Source organism: Martes martes (assembly GCF_963455335.1).
Source record: "Martes martes genome assembly, chromosome: 3".
In the NCBI taxonomy this organism is placed as follows: domain Eukaryota; kingdom Metazoa; phylum Chordata; class Mammalia; order Carnivora; family Mustelidae; genus Martes; species Martes martes.
The window spans coordinates 62067683-62084296 of NC_137890.1; the positions used below are offsets into that span (position 1 = coordinate 62067683).

The 16614-nt window shown below is 38.5% G+C and overlaps 1 protein-coding gene across 1 annotated transcript in view; it reads left to right on the plus strand.

Moving 5' to 3' along the window:
* The window catches only part of LOC308340231 (phosphatidylinositol 3,4,5-trisphosphate 3-phosphatase TPTE2-like), a gene marked incomplete at both ends in the record, with an annotated part of 171615 nt that overhangs the window by 67798 nt on the left and 87203 nt on the right, over positions 1-16614 (plus strand). The window contains 3 exons of the mRNA XM_080799391.1: positions 13855-14016; positions 15115-15336; positions 15709-15828. Coding sequence (XP_080655517.1) covers positions 13855-14016; positions 15115-15336; positions 15709-15828 — 504 coding nt within the window. The remainder of the gene's footprint in view (positions 1-13854; positions 14017-15114; positions 15337-15708; positions 15829-16614) is intronic.

Genomic DNA, 16614 nt, shown 5'->3' on the forward strand with positions numbered 1-16614 from the left:
CCCCCTGGCTGCAGACAGTAGAAGCCACCTTGTGCTCAGGCCCCAACTCTGGTGTCACTTTCCTCTATTCTCTCTATAGAACTTGCATTTTCCTCATAATCTATTCCCATTCCTCCTCTCCTGAAACTATCAAAACCCCCTCTTTAAAGTTAAGTCTTGTGAGTACCTAAATAAACCTCAGGTTTCCCACATTCCCTTGACTATGTCCAAAATGAGAACCATAATTAAAGTTTCTTGAAGTGACTGGTACATACATGCAGCAATCCGTCTTGATGACAGCACATGCCAGGAGCGATTCTATTTTGCAGAACTGCTTATCTCATTTGGAAACTCTCCAATAAGGAGGGTGACTGCCTTATGGGTGGAATCAAAGGTGGTAGTCATGTGTTTGGCTAAAGCTTATACCTGCATTCTATGTCAGTGGTTGGCCACAGAAGGAGAGAGAATGGACAGGGGTTGAAACCACCAAGATGTTCTGCTGGTTCTATGTCAGGCCCTGACCACCTCCCAGTTGGTAGTCTTCTCCTATAAGTGGGTGAGTCTGTGGCCTGGCAGGTGGGGCACCCCAGATTCAGTACTTAGTCTAGTTATAGGGTAAGTAGGGCCAGCCATGAGTACCACATGCCCAAAGCCATCCCCACAGAGAGGGGAAGGCACCCACAGGAATGAATGCTTGTTTCCATAGTCAGGTACCAGCAATGATGAGTAAAGTATAACTGCATTGTTGTGTGGGGATCCATCCTACATTATGACCTGTAGCATCTGTGGTCCTGTTGTGCCTCTCTATGCAAATGGGGCCATTCCCATGATTTGTACCTATGTTGCATTTAATCACCCCAAGCCAACCCAAAAGCCATCCCATACCTATTCTATAGGTAGAGTCTTATTTAACTGTTCCCATATCAAGTGGAAAATTTTGCTCTTTGTGTCTTCCTGGACAGGGAACCTGGATACCTTAGTGAATATGGGTCAGTCCAAGTAGGGGCATGAAGGTGTTATACCAAGTATAAAAGCATTCCCAAGTGCTGTGGAGGGCAGCCTGGATTTGTCAAAGGAGGCCCATGGTCGCTGATAGGGGGAGTTCACTACACACCCAATAGTTGGTCTTTTTCTATAAGGAGTTGTGGTCAGGGCCCATTTGGTAAATGGGTTTCCTATGCAGAATCTATGGGCAAAAAGTAAGATGTTGAGTAGGCACCAGAAAATGCTAGTGACAATTGACTAATAGAATCAGGAGGGGGGGTTGTTCTTGGATAACCCTACCCCTGGCCTCAGTCTAGCTCCAAATTGACCGTACCAAATTGTTAGCTCCTTTTCTGCTACATGGCAGAACTGCTACATGACAAACTTGGAAAGGATAATGGGGTTACCACAATTCTCTGTAGGGCATTATGATAATGTCCCTTTTCACAAGAGGCCTAGGGTTATGTATCTTCATTGTTTTCAGTGGAGTAGGGTGAAGAAATGGGGGGATGGTTGGGACCTGTTCTATCCCTATCCTACAGGACTGAAAACCCAAAACACTGTACACTTGTTTGTCATTTCCAGGGCTACATAGTTACATGTTCTTCTATAGATAGATCTTGTGACAAGGGCAGTAAAAAGTTATCTTGTGTCCCTACATGCAGCAAAGAGCATCCTTCCTGCATGCTGTCTACTTGTATTCTAAGGGTGACATCAGGGGTCCTTGAGCAAATAGAGTATCGGCACTATTGGAATGTATATATTTATTTAATGTCTGTATAACTGTTGACAGGTGGTGTTTCCAAAAGGCCAGTAAATGGGTTTCTTGCTGCAATTATTTCAACAGTCCACTCACATATTCTATCAACCGAGCTGCACTGGGATTACATGGTAGATGAAAATGCCAATGGACATCTTGAGCTTTGGCCCCCACTTGCACTTTATGTCCTGTGAAATGGGAGCCTTGGTTGCTGTCAGTATCAGTGGACACCCTGTATGTAGCACACAGCTGTTCCAGGCCACAGATGTTGGCCTTCTGTGTGGCATACTTGGTGGGCTGGCTTGCAGGAGTCCTGAATAAGTGTCATGCATGTCAAAGCATAATGTCAGCCATCAGAGACTGGCAGGGGACCAATCAATCTGCTATCTCTGAACAGGGTGCCCTCTTCTCTTCCCCACTACCTGTCTGTGTCTCTTGACAAAGGTCATGGTCGTTCCTGGGCACAGGTTGGGCTTTGTTGGTAGATGGTTACAGTGTCTTGGTAATGCAGTGGTAAGCCCCAGTTCTTAACAACTGCCCACAAGGTCTGTTGTCCTCAATTTCCCATGTTGTATAGCTAAGTGGCATTGTCTTCTTTTGGCAAGTCTTCTAGGAGGCAGATGTGGCCCAACTCATTGTTCTGTTGATTACCAGGTGGGATGTGTGCAGTGTGTGCCTCTACATGGTAAACAGTAGTGTTCATACCTTGTATGCACTGGAGTTCCACATGTTGCTTCCCCAGCATGGGTGCCCTGTCACCATCTAGTCCTGTGCCTTCCATTGAAGAAATCATATGGTTGGTCCCTTATAGATTTCCCAGATTCTGTGCATAGAACAATGGAATTGGGCTCATGAAGCACCTATGTTGTTTGCAGTTCAGCCCATTGACTACTATGTCTGGCACCAGAGTCCATTAGATAGTTTCAGTTGAGGGTTGGATGGCAGTAGCTGTCCAGGTGCAGAGGTCACACCTTGCTGACCCTACACCTTGCTGACCCTACAAGCATGATCAGGGATTGGTAACTGTAAAGAATGGCAACTGTGGTGGCTTTGCAACCTCAGTTAATGGCTTTCCTTCAGAGGTGACATGAGTCACCAGGCCAAGAATGGAGTGCAGCTCCACACTAAGAGGGCTATTTGTCAAGGTACTGTGTTGTTGCAAGTAGGCATGCCATTTAGCTGCAGTCTGGATTTGGGCAATACCTGACTTGAGCTCTTGGAATGTATCCTTTAGCCATGCTGCTATAGGATACTGAGTGCAAATGGTCACTGGGATCCTGTTAGTCGTGTCTTCTACTTGCCATAAGGCATGGTAATTAGCCCACAGTTGTTCTAAAATGCATTATCATGCTTCAGTTCCTTTCCATAATGGTGACCAGAAGACTTACAGTATGCATTTGTGCCCTTGCCATTGCCATAAATTCCATCTAAACCCTTCTGGGTAACTGGCTCCATCCAGTCAAGTGGCTGCCCCTGTACATGAACGCCTAAGTCTTGGATCTGTGTAACAGCCACCTTGGCTTGTTCGAATGCTTCTCTTTCCTTTGAAGACCAATCCCAATGGGCTTCTGTTCTTACAAATCTATAAAGGGGCTGAAGCACTTGAGCCATGCAAAAGATAAATGGATACCAAGACCCTAAGAAACCTAGGAAAGTTTGCAGCTGCTATGGTGTGGTGAGATGTGGATATCCTTGTATCTTATCAATAACTGCTACAGGAACAACTTCTTTAAAAAAAATTCCAGTATAATTAACATGCAGTGTTTAATAGTTTCAGGTGTACAATATAGTGATTCAGCAATTTTATACATTACTCAGTGCTTATTATGTTAAATGTACTCTTTAATCCTCTTCACCTATTTTACCTATGCCCACCTACTTCTCCTATGGTAACCGTCAATTAGTTCTCTATATTTAAGAGTCTGATTTTTGTCTTTTTATTTCCTTATCTGTTTGTTTTGCTTCTTAAAGTCCACAAATGAATGATCTTATACAGTATTTGTCTTTCTCTGACTTATTTTACTCAACATTATATTCTCTAGATCCGTATATGTTGTTGCAAATGGCAAAATTTCATTTTTTATGTCTGAATAATATTCCATTGTATGTATATATACCACCTCTTCTTTAGCCATCCATTTATCAATGGACACTTGGGCTGCTTTCATAAATTGGCTATTGCGAATAATGCTATAATGAACATAGCAGTGCATATATCATTCAAATTCATGTTTTTCAATTTTAGGGGTGAATACCCAGTTGTGAAATTACGGTTCATATGGTAATTCTATTTTTAATTTTTTGAAGAACTTCCATCTGTTTTCCACAGCGACTGTACCGGTTGGTATTGTCACCTATAGTGTTTAGGGTTCCTTTTTCTCCCCATCCTCACTAACACCTGTCATTTCTTGTGTTGTTGATTTTAGCAATTCTGACAGATGTGAGAAGATATCCCATTGTAGTTTTGATTTACATTTCCCTAATAATATCTGATGTTGAGGATATTTTCATGTGTCTGTTGGCCATCTGTATGTCTTTTTTGGAGAAACGTCTGTTCATCTGCTCATTTTTAAATTGGATTATATGGGGTTTTTAATGTTGAGTTGTATTCGTTTTTTACATATTTTGGATAATCCTTTAACAGATATGTCGTTTGCAAATAACCTCTCACAGTCAGTGGATTGTCTTTTTGTTTGTTTGTTTCCTTCATTTTGCAAAAGCTTTTTATTCTGATATAGTCCCAATAATTTAATTTTGTTTTTGTTTCCCTTACCTTAGGAGATATATCTAGGAAAATGTTGCTATGGTTGAGGGCAAAGAAATTACTGCCTGTGTTTTCTTCTATAGATTTTATGGTTGAGGTCTCACATTTACGTCTTTAATCTATTGCAAGTTTATTTGTGTGTATGGTGTATGAAAGTGGCCTAGTTTCCCTCCTTTTCATTTAGCTGTCCAGTTTTCCCAACACCATTTGTTAAAGAGACAATCTTTTTCCCCATTGTATATTCTAGTCTCCTTTGCTATAGATTAGTTGACCATAAAAGCCTGGGTTTATTTCTGGGCTCTCTAATATGTTCCTTTTGTCTATATCTCTGTTTTTGTGCCAGTACTATACTGTTATGATTACTATAACTTTGTAGTATATCTTGAAATCTGGGATTGTAATATTTTCCATTTTGCTGTTCTTTGTCAAGATTGCTTAGGTTATTTGAGTTCTCTTGTGGTTCCATACAAAGGTTTAGGATTCCTTGTTCTAGTTCTATGAAAAATGCTTTTGATATTTTGATAGGGATTGCATTAAATGTGTAGATTGCTTTGGGTAGTATGTCTATTTTAACAATATTTGTCTTCCCAAACCACAAGCAAGGAATATCTTTCCCTTTGTGTCATCTTCAACTACTTTAATCAATGTTTTATAGTTTTCAGAGTATATTCTTCCATCTCCTTGGTTAAGCTTATTCCTAGGTATTTTACTCCTTTTGGTGCAGTTGTAAATGGGATTGTTTTCTTAACTTTCCTGCTACTTTATTAGTGGATAGATGTGCAATAGATTTCTATATGTTAATTTGGTATTCTGGGACTTTACTGACTTCATTTATCAGTTCTAGGAGTTTTGGTGTAGTCTTTAGGGTTTTCTATATATAGTATTGGATTATCTGCAAATAGAGACTAACTTTCTCCTTACCAATTTAGATGGCTTTTATTTCTTTTTCTTGTCTGATTGCTATGGCTAGGACTTTCAGCACTATGGTGAATAAAAGTGGTGAGAATAGACATCCTTGTCTTGTTCCTGACAGGGGAAAATTCTCCCAGTCTTTCACCATTGAATATGGTGTTAGTTGTGGGTTTGGATATATGGCTTTAATTATATGGAGTTATATTCCCTCTAAACCTGTTTTGTTGAGTTTTTATCATGAATGGATGCTGTATTTGTCGAGTGTCTTTTCTGCATCGATTGAAATGATCATATATGTTTCATCCTTTCTCTGGTTGATGTGTTGTATCACATTGATTGACTTGAAATATTGAATCACTCTTGCATCCCTGAAATAAAGCCTGCTTGGTTTTGATGGCAAGTTTTTTTTAAATGTATTTTTGGATTTGGTCTGTTAGCATATTGAGGATTTTTGGATCTATGTTCATCAGTGATATTGGCCTGTAATTCTTTTTTTGTAGTGTCTATCTTGTTTTGGTATCAGGGTAATGGTGGCCTCATAGAAGGAATTTGGAAGCTTTACTTCCTCTTCTATTTTTGGAATAATTTGAGAAGAATAGGTTATTAACTCTTCTTTAAATGTTTAATAGAATTCATCTGTGAATCCACCTGGTCCTGGACTTTTATCAGGAGTATTTTCAATAACTTAATCAATTTCATGCTAGTAATTGGCCTGTTCAAATTTTCTATGTCTTCCTGATTCAGTTTTGGGAGGTTCTATTTCTAGGATTTATCCATTTCTTCTACGTTGTCCAATTTGTTCACATATAATTTTTCATGAGATTTTCTTATAATCATTTGTAATTTTGTGGTGTTGGTTGTTATCTCCCCTCCTTCATTTCTGAATGTATTTATTTGTGCGCACTCACTGTCATGTTCTCTTTCACTCTCACTCTTGCTCTTTCTTTTTGAGTTTGGCTAAAGGCTCATCAATCTTCTTGATCCTTTCAAAGAACCAGCTCCTGGTTTCATTAATCTGTTCTATTGTTTTTAAGTCTCCATTTCACTTATTTCTACTCTAATCTTTATTATTTCCTTCCTTCTACTGGCTTTGGTTTTGTCCTTTTTCCAGTTCCTTTAGGTGCAAGGTTAAGTTGTTTATCTGAGGTATTTCTTGCTAATTGAGGTAGGCCTGTATTGATATAATCTTTCCTCTTAGAACAGCTTTTGCTGCATCCCAAAGATTTTGGACCATTGTGTTTCATTTTCATTTGTCTTCATGTATTTTTTATTCCTCTTTGATTTCTTGGTTAACTCATTCATTGTTTAGTAGCAGGTTATTTAGTTTTAAATTTAAAAATTTGATTAAAAATTTTAAATTTGTGATTGATTTCTGGTTTTGTACCATGTGGTTGGAAAAGATGCATGATATGATTTCAGTCCTTTTGAATCTGTTGAGACTTGATTTCTGGCCTAACATGTGATCTATTCTGGAGAATGTTCCATGTGCACCCAAAAATAATATGTATGCTGCTGTTCTAGGATGGAATGTTCTGATTATATGTGTTAGGTACCTCTAGTCCAATGTGTGATTCAAAACTACTGTTACCTTGTTAATTTTCTGTCTGGATGATCTATCCATTGATGTAAGTGGGGTGTTAAAGACCCCTACTATTATGTTATTATTCTCAATTTCTTACTTTATGTCTGTTAATAGTTGCTTTATGGATTTAGGTGCTCCTAGGTTGAACACCTAATTGGTTATATTTGGGCGCATACAATTATGCCTTCTTGTTGGTTTGTTCCCTTTATGTTTATGTCTCTGTCTCTTGTTACAGTCTTTGTTTAAAATCTGTTTTTCTGATCTAAGTATTGCTATCCTAGACTTTTGCTTCCATTTGCATAGTAAATGTTTTTCCATCCTCTCACTTTCAATCTACATGTCTTTAGATCTGAAATGAGTCTCTTGTAGGCACCATTTATAGATAGGTCTTGTTCTTATCCATTCAGTCACCCTGTGTCTTTTTATTAGAGCAGTTAGTCTGTTTACCTTCTAAGTAATTATTAATAGGTATGTACTTACTGCCATTTTGTTATTTGTTTTATTTTTTATTTTTTTTAGCTTTTATTTGAGAGAGAGAGAGGAAGTGAGAGAGAGTATGAGCAGTGGCAGGGGAGAGGGAGAAGCAGACTCCCATCTGAGCAGAGAGCCAGATGTGGGGCTTGATCTCAGGACCCTGAGATCATAACCTGAGCAGAAGGCAGATGCTTAACTGACTGAACCACCCAGGTGCCCCTTTGTTACTTGCTTTATAGTTATTTTTGTAGTTCTTCTCTTGCTCTCTTCCCTTGTGGCTTAATGGTTCATTTAGTGATATGCTTGGATTCCTTTCTCTTTATTTTTTTGCATAATTATAGGTTTTTGATTTGTGGTTATCATTAGGTTCATGTCTAACATCTTATGCATATAGCAGTTATATTAAATTGATGGTAGCTTAAATTTGAACCCTTTCTAAAAGCACTATATTTTTACACCTCCCACCACATTTTATATATGTGATGTCAGACTTTATATCCTTTTATTTTATGAATCCCTTGACTGATTTTTATAGGTACAATTGATTTTACTGCTTTTTGCTTTACCTCCATACTAGCTTTATAACTAATTTACTACTTATTATGTTTGTAATTATATGTGAAATGTTTTCCTTTCATGATTTTCTTACTCTTGATAGTGGCCTTTTCTTTCCACAAAAAGAATTTCCTTTAATGTTTCTTGTAAGACTGGTATAGTAGCAATGAACTGCTTTCACTTTTGTTTGAAGAACTATTCATTTCTCCTTCTATCCTGAAAGAGAGCCTTGCTGAGTAGAGTGTTTTTAAGGGCAGGTTTTTTTCTTCTCAGCACTTTGAATATATTATGCCACTTATGGCCTCAGAGTTTCAGCTGAAAAATCAGCTGATAGACTTATGGGGTTTCCCTATTATGTAACTGCTTTATTTTTCACTTGCTGCTTTAAGATAAAATCTCTTTACCACTACCTTTTACCTTTTTAATTGTTATGTATCTTGGTGTGGACCTCTATGCATTGACTTTATTAGGGGCTCTCTGTGTCTCCTGGATCTGGATGTCTGTTTCCATCCCCAAATTTGGGAAGTTTTCATCTGCTATTTCTTCAAATTTTGCCCCCTTTTCTTTCTCTTCTCCTTTTGGGATTTCTATAATGTGAATGTTATTATGCTTGATGATTTTGCTGAGTTCCTAACCTATTCATATTTTTTATTCTTTTGTGTTGTTCAGCTTGATTGCTTTCTGTTACTCTATGTTCCACCTTGCTGATTGATTCTTCTGCCTCCTCTACTCTATTTATTCCCTCTAGCATATTTTTAATTTTGGTTGTTGAGTTCTTTACCTCTGATTGGTTCTTTTTTATATTTTATAGCCCTTTTTTGAAGGTCTCCCTGAGGTCATCCACTCTTTTTTTAAGTCCAGTAATTATCTTTATGACCATTAATTTGAGTTTTTTTTTAATCAAGCATATTTCTTATCTCTGTCTCATTTTAGTTCTTTTGCTCTCATTTTGTCCTGTCCTTTCATTTAGGACACATTTTTCTGTTTCCTCACTTTAACTAACTTTCTGTGTTTGTTTCTATGTATTAGGAAAGTCAGTTATATCTCCTGACTTTGAAAGTAGGGACCTTATGAAGAAGAGGTTCTGTGGTGCCTGTTTACCAGAAACAGGTGCTTCAGGGGTTTCTCCTATGTGGATTCCATGTTCTCTACTGCTGTAGGCTAAGCCTCACTTTCCTCCAGTCCAGTTGGCTACAATGGCCTGTTGGCTACAATTTGCCTGTTGTAGGCTGGCTTAGGTCCCTCTGCTGTCAAGGGGCCAGTCTGGGACTGCTGTGGACTTGCAGTTGGGTGGTATCAGCAGTCAGACAAGATGCCTGCCCTTAACTCATTTGCTGGGGCTGCAGTCACACTGAACTCAGGGCACTCTCCCTGTGTTGCTGAGAGGCTTTGGTTGGTGGGTGAGACCTGCAGACTAACGAGATACCAGCCTCCAGTCCAGCTACCAGAACTACAGTGACCCCGAACTGTGGGTTTATCTCCCTGTGCTGCCCCCTGGCAGGTTCTTGTTGACAGATGGGTCTGGAAATCTGATTAGATACCTGCCCCCATCTATCTGTTTGGGTGGCACATGCATTGATTGACAGGGCACCCTGCACTACCAATTATAAGGTTCAGCTGTTGGGACTACAGTAGAACTAGTGTGTGTAGTTATCTTCCCTTTACCTTCCCTCCTCAGGGCAGGTGTCACTTTGAAGGCAGCCCCTCTAAGTTGGGCATGTTGGATGTGGCAGATCCACAGGAGAATACGAGGGCAGGGGACATGCTGTTAGCAAGGTAGCTGTAAAGTATTCTCACTGGTTCCCGTAAGTGCCAGGCTATCTAGGCTAGGGAGGGGGCAAATGGTCCCACCAGCTCTTTTGTTCTTGGAGAAGTCTAAAGATCACTGCTTTCCAGCACATACTCTGAGATTAATTAATAAATATCCTTCACTATACCCCAGATACTTTTCAAACTTCTGCTTCTATGCTTATCTCAGTGGGATTGCTTGTTTTTCTTGCTCCTTAAGGGCAGGGACTCAGTTTCCTATTGCCCTCTGGCTCTCTTAGAACTAAGCCCACTGATTTTTAAAGTACCCTGAATTAAGTTCTCCTGGTTGCACAAACTCACAAAGTTAAGCCCTACTGGCTTTCAAAGCCAAATGTTATGGTGCTTTTATTCCCATTGCATGTCCCCCAAGTCTGGTACCTTCTGTGGAGTCTGCTTCTCTCTCTTTTCCATGCTTGTGGGGTCCCTCTTATTTGCAGTTAGTCTTAGCAGGAGTTTTGTTTCCCACTGCATCTCCACCCCACCTCCACTTTTCAGTGTGGCCTCCTCTCTATGATGACCTGTGGAAGGTCTCTTCTGTCAGTCTTTAGGTCATTTTCTGGGTTAGTTACACTGACACGGCTATTATCTTGGTGTGCCCAAGGGAAACTTAGGATCCTCTTACTCTATCACCTTCCCAGAAGTCCCTTGAAAACCTACAATATTAAAGCCATAATATTATGGAGAATTTCATATTATTCATCCTTGGTTTTAGAATCAATTGTTTACATTGCCACATGCTATATTAACAGTGATTATTTAGGCTCAGTTCTGAGTATTTGTGATTTCTTAACACTTTGTCTTTATAAGATATCTTCCTTATTCCTGAGTTCTTCATTTTGATTCATTGACTCATTTGACTCAACTTTTAAAGAAGTTGGCACTTCTTTGAGTAATTGTTTTTAGGAGAGGGACATGGCCTCTCTGCTTTGAGTCATGGCATGTTGGAGGGTGTTTGTCTGTTCCTTTTAAATACAAATAATGCTTCTCCTGAATGTAAAATTACTGAGTCACAGTTCTTTCTCTGCAAACTCCACACACATTGTTTGAAGCTACATTCTTAACACTCTTTTTAAAAAACTCAACTGTATATTTACTTGGAGTAGTTTTGGGAGGCACTGAAAAAAATAGGAGAGTTAAAGCCTCCCCTTCATGCCTTGTGATTCTGTCAGACATGGGTTCTGTATTGTCACTTTGCCAAGTAAATTCAGAATTATTGTAACATTTCCTCACTACCCAGAGATCCAGTCTGTGTGTGATCAGAAGGGCGTGTTTTAAGAAAATGGCAGCCTCAGGGCAATTCCCCTCTTTTGGCCAATCAGTCATGTGTCCACATTAGCCTCAGCTTCCTAAGCCTGGGCAGAGATAGTGAGCGCAGTTGGGGGAGGGAGAATTTGCAGGCAGTGGGGAGCTCTTATATCTCAGGTTAGCCTAATAGCATTCATCAGTACTGAATTTTGGCAGGGCCCAGTTCTATTCGTCTGTTCACTTCATTGGCCAGTCTAGTCTTGGGTGCAGGCTATAAGCACTGCTTTCACATTAATACCACTTGGGGTGAAATTTGGGTCCTGTGTTGTAGATTTCAGCAGGGCAATAATTTGCTCACCTTGTCTCCAGGCATAGCTGGAGGCTCCATCAAACGGGCTCCTCCTCCTCCTGTTAATGGAAGGAGCCCAGTCTCTAGGGTGTTTCTTCCTTGAATTGTATCTTACTGGGGCACCTGAGTGGCTCAGTGGGTTAAGCCTCTGCCTTCGGCTCAGGTCATGATCTCAGGGTCCTGGGATCGAGTCCCGCATCAGGCTCTCTGCTCAGCAGGGAGCCTGCTTCCCCCCCCCCACTTCTCTGACTGCCTCTCTGCCTACTTGTGATCTCCCTCTCTCTGTCAAATAAGTAAAAAAATAAAATCTTTAAAAAAAAATAAAAAAGAAATGTATCTTACTAAAATTCTGTAACTCCAAAGTGCACTTGCCACTCCAATGTGATTCTCATTAATGAGTAAGTGTTGTGTTCCTGTGTGTCTTTTTTTTCAAGAGATGAATATTATAAGACAAGAGTATCATTTACTGAAGGGCTTTGTTTTACTGCTATGGAAACAGGTCTGGCCAAGGTTTGACGACTTGCACAGGATCCCACAGTTCATTAATGGGAGAGATGGAACATTGATCTCTTCTACCCTGCCTTTCTGTCTCCATATTATCTTGCTTTAGTTAATGAACCCAAATTTAATAATACCATAAACTTGGGACTGGGGCTTTACAGACAATGGAAATATTACTAAACATAGTTTAGAGTTTTATTTGCATTTATTCTACATATGAAAGTTAAAAAATCATGAAGCAGAACATTGAAAATCTTGGTAAAGAACATTTTGTTGTGAAACTTCGGAAGAACGTTCAAACTATATTGTCCTTTGTTATTGGCTAAATTTATATTCTGTATTAGAAGAAATCTGTGATAAACTTGAAACTCTGGAATTTAATTTCTACTTCTTTTTGCAGCAGCATGATTAGTAGAATTTTGTACTCACTTGTATCATCACTCACGTTCAGGTATGTGAAACTCTAGAAAAGGAGATAATTACACATATTGTTAAATTTTTTTTTAAATTTCTTTTCAGCGTAACAGTATTCATTGTTTTTGCACCACACCCAGTGCTCCATGCAATACGTGTCCTCCTTAATACCCACCACCTGGCTCCCCCAACCTCCCACCCCCTGCCCCTTCAAAACCCTCAGGTTGTTTTTCAGAGTCCATAATCTCTCATGGTTCACCTCCCCTTCCAATTTCCCTCAACTCCCTTCTCCTCTCCATCTCCCCATGTCCTCCATGTTATTTGTTATGCTCCACCAATAAGTGAAACCATATGATAATTGACTCTCTCTGCTTGACTTAGTATTAAATATTTTTTAATAATAAAGGACCTCAGGGGGGCACATTTTCACTGTCAATATGTTGCTAAAAAGCCCTTGTGCCCCATTTAATGTAATTTGTCTTGAAATTTTAGTTTAAGCTGAACGTTAAGAATTGCAGAGAAATGGTATCTAAGCCTGATAATAACATATTAGTATATTTTTTCTACCTGTAAAAGTAAATGAATGAAAGATGCTTTTTAAAATCCAAGTGTTTGTATTAAACACTTTATTTGTCTAGAAGTACTCCTTAATTCTGGAAACATTCTACTTGGACTTCTCTACATGACTGTAAGATTTCCTGCCATGATACAGAGTCACACAAAATACTTGCTTTCTTTTAAATGTATTTAAAATTAAAATTAAAATTTATTTTTAATTTTTATTATGCTCAGTTAGCCACCATATAGTACAAAAATTATTAAAAATTTATGACAAATTTATAATATTTTAATTTGCATTGGAATTATAAGAAAGTATTTTGAGGACTAATAAATTTATCTTCATAGATTATACAAGTAGTGTAATCAGTTTATGAAGAATGTGTTTAGAATATATGAAAGCAAGATTTAGCAAGTACTTTAGAGTTCAATCATGTATGTATTTATGGAACTGAATTCCTTCCCATGTGCCCAGCACTGTGCTAGAAGCATCTATTAATATATAATCTCACTGATAAAACATCTCACTAGTCAAAGTGGACTTTTAAGGGCATGTTAGTCATGCTCTCACTTGGTTTTTATTGCTAAATTTGTGAAAGTTATCTATATGAATGAGATTCTATTATTGGGAGAAGCCCCTTAAAATTTTTTTGCATTTAAGGTGAGTTTACAAGTTGAGACATGTAATTTTAATTCAGGTTGCCTGTGCTATCTTGAAGTATTAATCTGATGTGTCCTTTGTAAAAGGGCATGATAACATGAAATGTTGGTATGGGAATTTTAATTCTCTAACAGTTGCTTCCATTGGGTGAAAACTTAGTAATTGTTTTGAGATTCTAAGGCAACACAGTATTCTATACCAGTGGACAATTTAATCCTAAGTGACATTTTGGTATATCATTGGCCTAAATGTAGTCTAACTTTAAGAGTAAAAAACACTTTATCTTTATTCTATTTCTCTGTTGTAGAATATTTGGAATTATGCTGGTCTTTGTGGATCTGTCTCTCATCATTACAGACCTGGTTGTCACTAATAGTACAACGTATATTCCTTTCGTATATCGTTCAATTTCTTTAGCTATTGCTTTATTTTTTTTGATGGATATTCTTCTTCGAGCATATGTAGAAGGGTAAGTTTGATTAATTGTTTAAAAGCATGTGAAGCTATTTTGTACTTCTGTGAGCAACATCCCAAAATAATTACCAAGGCGACCCAACAAATGCATCCCTCTTTATCAAAATAATTCTCCTCAATGCAAATGATGGGTATTCATCCTTTCTTATGGCTGAGTAATATTCTATTGTATATATGGATTGACATGGATGGAACTGAAAGGGATTATGCTAAGTGAAATAAGTTGAGCAGAAAAAAACAATTATGATATAGTTTTACTTATATGTGGAACATAAGGAATAGCATGGAGGACATTAGGAGAAGGAAGGGAAAAAGGAAGGGGGTAGAATCAGAGCAGGAGATGAACAATGAGAGACTATGGACTCTGGGAAACAAACTGAGGGTTTCAGAGGGAGGAGGTTAGGGTTGGGTTAGTCTGATGATGGGTATTAAGGAGGGCACATATTGCAATGAACACTGGATGTTATACACAAATAATCATGGAACACTAGATCAATAACTAAAAAAAAAAAAAAAAAAGTAAAAAGAAAAGAAAAACTATTCCCCTTGGAGGAATGGTCAACAAGAAAACAATCTAAATTCTAATTTCTCCTGGATTGGGCTTTAATATTATTGTTGCAGCTGGCACTCTAGTTTCCAGCAGTATGTTATAGATCCTTCAACAGGTAAAGATTAAAGAGTTTGTAAAGTGGGGCCAGGCAACTATTGTGTCTGTGTGCACATTATTAAGAGGAAAATGTGTGTGAGCTATGAATATAAATCTCAACAAGAGTTGAATCTAAATAAAATCTGACAGTGTATCAATACTAGATAATAGGTCATGAACAATCCCCTACCTCGGTTGAAAAAATATTTATGTTGAAGTACATTAAGGTATCTGTGGCATGCTCATCCCATCAATGAAGCTTGGTGGTGAGGCAGCAGCTGATTTTCTTTGCTTGCTGGATTTATGAAAAGGTGAACAAAGTGGGCCAAGCCCTGGAAGATGTCAGCAGTGAGAGTCAGGGACTAATTCTCCAGTCTCATTTCATGTAGAGCATTTCAGAAGGCTACGTGTCTCCTCTTCTGCTGAACTTCTGTCCTCCTACTTCAGAACCAAGGACAGTTTTTACCCCCAGGTTACTCAGAGCCTTAGAGGAGCTACCCCAGAATTCGAAGAAGAGTTCCTTGGAGCACCAGAGCTCCTGGCTAAAGGAGCCAGTGTTGGGGAGAAAGGCAAAGTGGATAGAAGTTCAACTTTTACAGGGGAAATCCCAGCCTACAGGGATTCTACTCTAGGCACAAAGCCAGAGTTTGCAAACCAAATTACTGGACTGTGTGTTTCTCTTGCACAATCCTCACAGCCCACTTGCTCTAAGGCTGTGACACATTTAGCTTCTGTTGCTCAGTAGTATTGCCAAACAGCCCACCTTTCTCACCCAATACGTGAAGGCATTGCTTGCCTCTTATTCAATGGTTTGGTTATACCTCTTACCATACTTAAGTTGCCATATTGATGCTTTTGTCACTTGTGTGTATAAAATAAGATACAATTTGGATGTTTTCCTCCTTAGTCTAGTCTAGTATTCATTTTAAAGAATCCATTAAACTAGAATTCTTAATGGAATAAGTCAAATAATTTGTGTTCTTAAAATATCCTTATTTCTTTGGGACAGCATACACTAATATTTTTTGTTTTATACTACAGGATAAAATACTATTTTTCTGATGCACTTAACTTCTTGGATGCTGTCATTATTGTAATGACTCTACTGATTGATATTATTTATATGTTTTGTGACTTTAAGTCTCTTCAAAATATCCCCAGGTAAGATATATATGTTTATTTCTCTTAAAGTTTAATTTTTTTTCTTTTTTGGGGGTGGGGAGGGGCTTTCTCTGTATTTTTCCTTTTGTATAATCTTTCTAAGTCTGAATGTGCTGATTCTGAGCCAAATAAGCTACCAAAAATGAAATATTTAGAAAAATTTCCACATACTTAGAAACTAAAGGATTGTTGTATTTAGGGAAGAGTGAAGGGTATACAGATTAAGTACCTTTAGCTGAATAAAGAACATGGAGCCCACAAAGAAGAAAGTTGGGACTTTGCCTCTTGTACTCACTTTAGCTTCTCTACATTTTGAAGTTCCCACTGAGGTTTAAGAGGTGATTGCCTTTGTTCTCCTCTAGGATTTTGATGGATTCCTATCTCACATTTAGGTCTTTCATCCATTTTGAGTTTATCTTTGTGTATGGTGTAAGGAAATGGTCCAGTTTCATTCTGCATGTGGCTGTCCAACTTTCCCAGTACCATTTATTGAAAAGACGGTTTTTTTCCCATTGGATATTCTTTCCTGCTTTTTCAAAAATTGGTTGACCCTAGGTTAAGGGTCCATTTTTGGGCTCTCTATTCCATTCCATTGATCTGTGTGTCTATTTTTGTGCCAGTACCATGCTGTCTTGATGATCACAACTTTGTAATACAGCTTGAAGCCAGGCATTGTGATACTCCCGATGGGCATTAAGGAGGGCATGTGATGTGATGAGCACTGGGTATTCTAGGCAACTAATGAATCATTGAACATTACATCAAAAACTAATGATGTATTATATG